This window comes from Bos mutus, chromosome 10 (assembly GCF_027580195.1).
Source record: "Bos mutus isolate GX-2022 chromosome 10, NWIPB_WYAK_1.1, whole genome shotgun sequence".
Taxonomy (NCBI): Eukaryota; Metazoa; Chordata; class Mammalia; order Artiodactyla; family Bovidae; genus Bos; species Bos mutus.
Genome location: NC_091626.1, coordinates 49,604,807 through 49,615,312, shown reverse-complemented (window position 1 = coordinate 49,615,312; position 10,506 = coordinate 49,604,807). Strand labels below are relative to the sequence as shown.

General features: G+C 41.2%; 1 protein-coding gene across 1 annotated transcript in view; it reads left to right on the top strand.

Annotated features, from left to right (window-relative positions):
• The first annotated feature begins 7,814 nt into the window (after nucleotides 1-7,814).
• The window catches only part of LOC102277416 (aromatase), a 33,868-nt gene continuing 31,176 nt past the window's right edge, over nucleotides 7,815-10,506 (top strand). The window contains exon 1 of the mRNA XM_005900467.2: nucleotides 7,815-8,099. Within this exon, the coding sequence (XP_005900529.2) occupies nucleotides 7,955-8,099 (145 nt within the window). The 5' untranslated portion in view covers nucleotides 7,815-7,954. The remainder of the gene's footprint in view (nucleotides 8,100-10,506) is intronic.

The following is a 10,506-nucleotide window of genomic DNA, read 5'->3' as shown; positions in this document are numbered from 1 at the left end:
AAGGAGCTTACTCAGAATGAGCTTTACTTACTCAGTAAAATTTCAGTCTGGAAACTGAGTACCTAAAAACTCAATCTGTTCAAAGGAACTGCTCACTAACAAAGGAACCAAATGATAATAGACACAAGGCTGACTTTTCAGTCTCAATTTACATATATTTTTTAAAAAGGAAAAAAACTACCCAACATATGTGCAAGAAGTTTTAGTGCCTTGCACTTAGCTGTTAATGATTACTTAAATAGTAGAATAATAGGATGAATCAATAGCGTGAATCAGGCAACTGAATGAATTCAACTATGTCATGAAATTTCTGTTCTTGCCAGAAATGTGTCCTTGATTGCATATCTAAGATCTCATATAGATAAGGGGAGAAAAGTAATTATATATACTTCAGGAATCTGATGAAAATTATGGCTTCTTTCCCCCATAAAAGAGCAGATATAACATTTTATTCAGTATTTCAAGGAGTTTGCATAACCCCTGATATCCACTTAAAAACTTCATTAAGAATCTAGAACTTTATCGCTAGGTAAAACTCAGCCAGTTGGATCATAAAGAAGGCTGAGCGCCAAAGAACTGACATTTTTGAACTGTGGTGCTGGAGAAGACTCTTGAGAGTCTCTTGGACAGCAAGAAGATCAAACCAATCAATCCTAAAGGAAATCAATCCTGAATACTCATTAGAAGGACTGATGCTGAAGCTGAAGCTCCAGTACTTTGGCCACCTGTTGCGAAGAGCTGACTCATTGGAAAAGACCCTGATGTTGGGAAAGATTGAAGGCAGGAGGAGCAGGGGACAACAGAGGATGAGATGGTTGGATGGCGTCACTGACTCAATGGACATGAGTCTGAGCAAACTCTGGGAGATAGTGAAAGACAGGGAAGCCTGGCATGCTGCAGTTCATGAGGTCACAGAGTCAGACATAACAACTGAACAACAAAAACCCAGCCAAAGTCTGTTTCAAGAGCACTGCAAGTCTTGGAAACTCAGAACACTTTTCAAGGGAAGATAATCCTTGGAGTAGTCACCTGGGACCAGGAACTGAATGGAATGGTTGCTCATTCTTCATTACATAAGACTATTCAATATAAGTCTCTTCAACAAACTACAATCCTTGAAACTCTCTTCTGAGAGTATAGGTATTAGAAATCCTTATTGAAAAGAAAGACTCAACACTACATTGTTGAAAAACACTGCAGAGAGGAGTGGCCAAGATGGCAGAGTAGGAAGACCTTGTGCTCACCTCCTTCTGTGGGCAGTCCAAAATTTTGATTATTTACAGAGCAACTATCCATGAAAGTGATTTGAAGTCTAGTAGAAAAGATCTATAGCTCAAGATTTAAAGAAGGAACTATAATATGGGTAGGAGGAGCATATATATAGTAAAGTCAAGACCCATACCTCCAGGTAGGTGAATCCACCAACAGGAGGATAATTACAATTGCAGATATGGCCTCCAATAAATGAGGGGTCCAGCCTCACATAGAACTCCTCAGTCTGGGAGTTCTACACTGGGAAGATGAGCCTCCAGAACATTTGGCTCTGAAGGCTAGTAGGGCTTGCTTTTGGGCTTCCCAGGTGGTACTAGTAGTAAAGAACCTGCCTGACAATGCAGGACACTTAAGAGATGTGGGTTTGATCCCTGGTTAGGAAGATCCCCTGGAGGAGAACATGGCAACCCACTCCAGTATTCTTGCCTGGAGAATCCTGTGGACAGAGGAGCCTGGTGGGCTACAGTCCATAGAGTCACAAAGAGTTGGAAATGACTGAAGCAGCAGCAGAAGCAGGGCTTGCTTTCAGAAGCCCCAGAGGATTGTGGGAAATAGAGACTCCACTCTTAAAAAGTGTACACAAAACCTCACGTGCTCTAGGGTCAAGGGCAGAAGCAGTCATTCAAAAGCTAGCAGGCCCACTGGTGGATCTTAGAGATGCTCCTGCAGAATCAGTAGGCAACTGAACCTCAATTTGAGGATGACACTAGCAGCAGCCATTTGGGGGTGTGGATCCCACCACAAGGATATTGTTGCTGGTAAGCACCATTTTGGAATCCTCCATCTAGCTTATTAGTGTCAGGACCTGGCTCATCCCCACCAGCCCATTGATACCAGTCCTGGAAACTCCCACGTCAGGTGACTAGGCTAGATGGGGACACATTCCAGCCTACCAGCAGGCCTGTTTATATACAAACCCCTGAGCCTCTAGACACCCTGGAACATGGCCCCCCAACCAGGGGACCAACATTAGCCCTGGACCCAGTTTCACTCATCAGGGAGAAACCAGCCCTGGGATCTCCTGGGCCCCAGCCCTGCCCACCTACAGGCCAGCATCAACTCTGGGACCCCTGAAGCCCTACAGGCAAAGACCCCGAAGACCAGATCTGCCCACCACTGAGCTGGAAGTAACCTCAAGACCTGACTTCACCCTCCAATGGGTGGACAACAGCCCTAGGACCCCCTGGGCCATGGTTTTACCCACAGGCCGACGGACAGAGCTCTGGGACCACCAAGGACCTGCAGCTGGCTGTGTCACAATCCAGTGAACTCACCAGTGTGCCAGCACCAGAAATGGGAACCCCTAGGCCTACAGCCAGAGAACCCATGACCTGACTCTGCCCATCAGTGGACTGGCAGTAGTGCCAGCACCTGCCCTTATTGGTGGTTGGGCACCAGCCCAGGGCCCACCCACCAGCAGGCAAAACAACCAACCCAGGATCACAGTAGCCCCAGAGCCAGCTATGTCAAGACCCAACCTACCCACCAGGAGATTGGCACCACCCAGGAATGCCCTGGGCTCTGGCCCTGGCTAACAGCAGGTCTACAGCAGATCCAGGACACCTTGGGAGGACACCCTGGGAGGACATCCTGGGAGGACAACTCTCAGCCAGCCAAGTCAGGATTTGACTATCTATCAGATCTAGACCCTTAAATCTATTTCTCACCTAAATACATAAAGAGAAATATTAACAGACATAAAGAGAGAAATTGACAGTAATACAAAAATCGTAGCGGACTTTAACACCCCTCTTACATCAAAGGACAGACCATCTAGACAGAAAATGGATAAGGAAATATTGGCTTTAAATGACATATTACACCAGAATAAATTAATAGATGTATAGAATGGTCTATCGAAAAGTGATGCATGTGCATGTAAATCATTCTCCAGGATAGATCACATCCTATGCTACAAAACAAATCTCAGTAAATTTAAGAAGACTGAAATAAAATCATGCATCTTTTCCAGCTACAAAGTTATGAGCCTAGAACCCAACTACAAAAATGCATAGAAGCTAAACAATATACTAAACAGCCAATGGATCACTACAGAAATCAAAGAGGAAATTTAAATATCTGGAGACAAATGAAAATGAAAGCAAATCATAAAGGTAAGAGCAGAAATGAAAGAGAAACTTAAAAAGAAAAGATCAGTGAAACTAAGCGCTAGTTCTTTGAAAAGATAAGATTGGAAAACATTTAGCCATACATCAAGGAAAAAAAAGAGGACCCAAATCAATAAAACCATAAAAAGTTACAACTGACACCACAGAAATACATAGGATCATAAAAGATTACTACCAGTTATATGCCTATAAGGTAGACAATCTAGAGGAAAATGACAAATTCTTAGAAGTCTACAACCTCTCAAGACTGAATCAATAAGAAATAGAAAATATAAACAGACCAATTACTAGCTATGAAATTGAATCACTAATACAAAAACAAAAACCTCCCAACTAAAGTCCAGGACCAGATGGCTTCATAGGTGAATCCTACCAAACACAAGATAATCTAACAGTCTTTTCAAACTATTCCAAAACTTTTCAGAGGAAGAAATACTTCCAAACTAATTCTACAAGGCCAGCATCACCCTGATACCAAAACCAGATAAAGATAACACACAAAAAGAATATTACAGACCAATATCACTGATGAACATAGATGCAAAAATCTTCAACAAAATATTGGAAAGCCAAACTTGACAATACATTAAAAGGATCATACATCATAAATAAGTGGGATTTATACCAGGGATGCAAAGATGGTTTCATATCTGCAAATCAGTCTATGTGATTCACCACATTACCAAACTGAAGAATAAAAATCATAAGATCATCTCAATAGATGCAGAAAATCTTTTGACAAAATACGATATCCATCTTTGATTAAAAAAAAAAACTCTCAACAAAGTGAGAATAGAGGGAACATAACACACTAAAGCCATATATAACAAGCCCACAATTAACATCATACTCAATGTTGAAAAGCCGAAATATTCTTTAAGTTCAGGAGCAAGGATGCCCACTCTTACCACTTTTATTCAACATAGTTTTGGAAGTCCTAGCCACAGCCAACAGAGAAGGAAAAGATACAAATGGAATCTACATTAGAATGGAAGAAGTAAGACTGTCACTGTTTGCTAATGACTTGATAATACACATAGAAAATCCTAAAGACACACCCAGAAAATTTACTAGAACTCATCAGTGAATTCAATGAAGTTGCAGGAGACAAAATTAACATGCAGAAATCTTTCTATACATTAATATTTATTAATATTAATATTTAATAATATTGCATTTTTATACAATAAAAGGCACACTACTAGAGAAAATTTAAAAAATAATCCCATTCACAATAACATCAAAAAGAATAAAGTACCTTGGAATAAATCTAATCAAGGAGGTAAAAGACCTATACTTGGAAAACTATAAAGACACTGATGAAAGAAATTGAAGATGACACAAACAGATGGAACGATATACTGTTCTCATGGACTGGAAGAACTAATATTGTTAAATGATCGTACTACCCAAGGCAATCTACAGATTCAATAAAATACCTATCAAAAGATAACATTCTTGAAAGAACTAAACGAGTAATTCTAAAATTTGTATGGAAACAAAAAAGACCCCCATTAGCCAAGACTATCATAAGAAAGAAGAACAGGAGGTATCACACTCCATGATTTGAAACAAAGCTATAATCATCCAAATAGTATACTTCTGGCACAAAATCAGACACATGGATCAAAGGAACAGAGTGGAAAATGCAGAAATGACTCATTTCTGATATGGGCATGTAATCTACAACAATGAGGAAAAGACAACCTCTTCAATAAATGGTACTGAGAAAACTGGACAGCTACACACAAAAGAATCAAACTAGACCACTCAGACCATATACGAAAGAAAATTAAAACTAGATTAAAGACGTCAATGTAAGACCTGAAACTTTTAGAAGAAAATACAGATTTTGACACCAGTTTTAGCAATATTTTAGGGGATATGTCTCCTCAGGCAAGGAAAACAAAATAAAATAAATGGGAATACAGTGAAAAAATCTTTTGTACAGCTAAGGAAACTATCAACAAAACAAAATGATCATCTACTAAATGGGAGAGGATGATATGTCCAACAGTGTTAATGTCCAAAATATATAATGAACTCTTTTCAATATCAAAAAAAACAACCCAATTTAAAAATGGGCAGAAGACTTGAATAGACATTTTCCCAAAGATACACAGATGGCCAACAGTCACATAAAAACATGTTCAACATCACTAATTATCCAGGGAAATGCAAATCAAAATCACAATGAGATATCACTTTATACCAGTCAGAATAGCTATTATCAAAGAGAGAACAAATAAGTTTTGGTGGGGATGTGGGGAAAAGGGAACACTTGTGCACTATTGGTGGGAATGTTGATTGCTATAGCCACTCTGGAAAAAAGTACAAAGCTTCCTCAAAAAATTAAAAATAGAACTATCTATGATCCGGCAATTCCACTTCTGGGTGTTTATGGGAAAAAATGAAAACACTAATTCAAAAAGATACAGGAACCCCTATTTTTTTGCTGAATTATTCACAATAACCAAGATATGGAAGCAATCTAAGAGCTCGTTAACAGATGAATGGATAAAGATGATGTGGGGAGTGTGTATAAAATGAAACATTACTCAGACATAAAGAGGAGTGAAATATTACGATTTGTATCAACATAGATGGACCTAAAGGGTATTATGCTAAATGAACTAAGTCTGACAGAGAAAGGCAAATACTATATATGATTTCACTTATATGTGGAACCTAAAAACCAAAACAAATGAACAACCATAAGTGAACAAAGTCATAAATACAAAGAACAAATAGGGGTTGCCAGAGGTGAGGGGTTTGGGGGAGGGAAATAGTTGAAGGAGATTAAGAGGCACAAACTTTTAGTCACAAAATAAGCTAGTCATGGGTATGAACTTTACAGTGTTGGAACACAGTAATAATTACATAATATCTTTCTGTGGTGACAGATAACCACTAGACTTATCATGGTGATTATTTTGAAATGTATAGAAATACCAAATCACTATGCCATGTGTACCAAGAACCAAAATGGTGGTGTACTTCAATTAAACCTCAAAAACAAACTCATAGAAAAGGAAATCAAATATGTGGTTGCCAGAGGCAAAGGGTGGAAGCTGGTGGGGGGGCGGGGCAGGGAATTAAATGAAGGTGGTCAAAAGGTACAAACTTCCAGTAATAAGATAAATAAGTGCTTCCCTTGCGGCTCAGCTGGCAAAAAATCCTTCTGCAATGCGGAAGACCTGGGTTCAATCCCTGGGTTGGGAAGATCCCCTGGAGAAGGGAAAGGCTACCCACTCTGGTATTCTGACCTGAGAATTCCATGGACTGTATAGTCCATGGGGTTGCAACGAGTCGAACACGACTGAGTGACTTTCACTTTCCAGTAATAAGTACTAGGTAAATAAGTACTAGGAAAGATAAAGACAATATGATAAAGATAACCGACACTGTGCATCTTATATATGAATTATTGAGAGACTAAGTCCAAAGTGTTCTCATCACAAGGAAAACTATTATTTTTCTATTTCTTCAGTGTTGTATCTGTATAAGATGATAGATCAGCACTAAACTCATTTTATAATCATTCCAGGATGCATGTAAGTCGAATCATTATATTGTACACCTTAAAATTATATACTGCTGTATGTCAATTACAACTCAATAAAGCAGAAAAAAAAATGCTCTCCAAGAGGAAAAAGGAAAGAGAAAACCACATCAGAACCAGAAAATCAAACTGAAAATTATCCTGTACAGGAGATTAGCTGCTGTGGAGAGCTTGGTGGCTGGGTGGCATCTGAGCCTACTGCTGGTGGTATCAACCAAGCCATCTCTTTTCTTCCTGCTTCCCCACTTCTCTTTTTCCTCCTCTCTTTTTTTATTCTTTCTCTCCTCTTCTTCTATCCTACCACCTCTGTCATAGTCCAATGTGTACTGCTTCAAGCAGCACATGGTGCAAGAGGTTTTCAAGCTTTATTAAAGCCAATAGGAAAAGATTGTCCTGTTGAATTCAATAGACAATTTATGGGAGGCTCTGAGAATGCCTCAGTGATGCCTGAGAAATACCTTCTGACTGGAGAAGCCTACCCTATGGGGGAAGTAATCCCAAGCAAGCAAGGTAGTTGGGGATTGTGCTTTAAAAAATGTATTTGGCTTCGGGGGGAAAAATATTGCCTAAACAGAAACTGCTGATGAAGTCACAGAATGACTCCACCTCTGGAATGAGCTGCATTTTCATGTATTTTGGTATGAAATTTGGCTCTTAATTGAGAACTCAGTCACTCTACCCACTCAAGGGCAAGGTGATAAGGTTCTATCAGACCAAGCGTCTAAACAAACCTGAGACTCTACCAAGGTCAGAAATGCTGCACTTCAAGCCAAAAGATCTCTCTTGGGCTTGCTTGTTTTGACTCGTGACTATAAATTTGTCTTGTCTAAGTGTCCAATCATATTATAAAACAAAGTGCCAATCTCTACGGTACAGCATCCTCTGAAGCAACAGGAGTCCTAAATGTACATTTTGGGGATTTTCTAATTTTTCCACTCTTCTGATCTCCACAGGACTTTAAATTACTTCCCCTGAGATCAAGTAAAACAAAATGCTTTTGGAAGTGCTGAACCCAAGGCATTACAACGTCACCAGCATGGTGTCCGAAGTTGTGCCTATTGCCAGCATTGCAATCCTGCTGCTCACTGGATTTCTTCTCTTGGTTTGGAATTATGAGGACACATCCTCAATACCAGGTAAGGTAGTCGTCTATTTCTGTATCTAAAGAGATTGTTTCCTTGGGCTTTTGATCCACGAGGGTAAAGGAGATTCTACAAAATGACAAAGAGTAAACCTGGGGAGCTGGCTGAAGTCCACAGCATGTAAGCAAATGAGGACTCAGGTGAAAAAATGTTTAGCCAATTATCTGCACATGTTTAATGACAACATTAAAACAATACCTCAGATAATCTCTTCCAGGCTACACTTTACTTTGGTAAAATAGACTTGGCACAAGTATCCTTTAAAATAAGTTTAAGATGGGGACAGCAAAGTAAAATTCCAGGAACTTATTTTTCTTTTGATTCAAATTCGTTCCAATTTTGCTCTGAAGGTGAAAATGTCTCTGGAATGCCTTCTGTCCCCATTTCTGTCTCATTCCCACTTTGCCTCAGCCATGTCCTCTGCCCTCTCCCTTCTCAAACTTATTCCTTCTCTTTATCCCATTCTTTATTTTCTTTTATTCTTGGATAAGGTGGTGATGTTGATGCCAACATAAGAGCTGGATGGATCCTGGATAGTGGAAGAAAAATGGGGGACCACTATCATTGCCTTGAAAACCTAAAAACATCTTCACAAGCTCTGTGGACCAATCAAAAGTAGAGCATAATATAGTTATCCAGATAATTCCAGTAGAAACACCATCACTCTACACTGTCATACTAACTCAGAATTCTCAGAAATATCAGATTGCTTTTTAATTTTCAGGGAAAATTCCTCACAGCAAGCATCTGTCTCCAGTCCCATAAGATACTTGATAAGGCTTTATTTCAAGAGCATACTCATTACACACTTTCAAGTGTGGGCCTCTTTGCACAGTGATGGAAAGTGGGAGTGTAGGGCTGCTGCAAAATGCCCTGGGTCTGGTTTCTTTATCATTTTTGAGAGAACGGCCTGTCTCTCTGTTTGATTCAGCCTGGTATTTTAGGTTACTTTAAATGCCCAATGTAATGGAATGCTTAGTTGGTTTTCTTCTCTACTCCCTGATAGGGGTCTGAAGGAAGACTGTTCCATGGTCTTTAGCTCAATGAACCCCTTCTCCGTCACTGCCCCTTTCTCACTGGATTCTCTTCCCCCAGTGGGCACCCAAGTCAGGGTCCATGAATGGTAGAGGGGAGGGAGGGGCTATTTTTAACAAGTCGCCCCAGAGGTTTGCGTTGCAGGTGATGGTAGAACTGCCTTGGACCTTTGGGCAGGTGGGGGGAGGCAAGCACAGAATGAGCATCCCTGAAGCTCTGGACCAGGAGCCAGAAAGGGGCAGCTCCTCTGTCTACCACCTCTGGGCTGGGGATATCAGGCTGTCACACGCTGACAGTCTGTGACACTATCACACAGTGCTGTCATTCTCAGCCCTGCCTGAGGTGGGTCCTCACGTGGACTTTTCATTTCCCAGGTGGTTTTCCTGAGCACTCAGGGTTGAGAGCCACAGAATGGAGCCCAACCCCTTCATTTGAAAGAAAGGGAAATTGAGCACCAGAGACAGCCTCTGCCTGGTCCAGGCGGTATGAGTAACTGTGGAGCCAATCTCTTCTGTTCATAGGTGAGGGGTTAAAGCCCCAGAAGAGAAAGGGCTTGCCAGCATCTCAGCTGGAAGGCAAGTGGGAATAGGGGGAGCAGGGGGACCACCAGGAAGTCCTAAATCCCAGATGGATGTTCATTTTGCTACTAGGGAGCTTCTATTGAATAGTTCCATGCTTTCCCTGGGGAAAGGTGAGGTCTGGTTAGAACTCTCTAGTTCTAGAACCCTCTAGGCCAGATCCCTCCAATCATCAGCTCTCTGGGCTCTGAGTTTTATGCATATGGAGAATCTCGGGGTCAGTGGAGCCAAAGAGTTGAGAAGGTACAGTGAGCCAAATCCCTCAGTTTAAAAATTTTGAAAGCAGTTTCACACCCACTTTCTCCTGTGAACCTCTGGGCACTCTGGTGAGGTAAGTGTGTTGATCCCTACTTTGCAGATGAAAAAGCTGAGACATAAAGAGGCCAGATGTCCATGGCTAGTAGACGACGAAGCTGGGACTCAAATTGAAGCTTCCTCAACTCACATTTACTGAGAGGCCCCGTATTATCAGGTCATGGGGAAGGGGGTCCAGGAGTGTGAGAGGTAACCCACATAGGCAGAGGACATAGTGCCAGGGAGGGCCGTGAGGGTTGGAGAGGAATCATTCCTACTTGGTGATGTGCAAGCTTCAATTTGGAGAAACTGCGCCAGTTCGCTGATCTCTGACAAGACTACTGTTACCTGGCGCCTGGCAGCTCTCCCTTCCCCAAGGTTACAGGGTGATGTCTAACCTTGCACGTGGGCCCTCTCCCCCAGACCCTGTCTCTGCCCTGTGCACCACATTCTTTATGGGAGCGCTGGGGAAAAAGGTATGGTGACACAGTTTC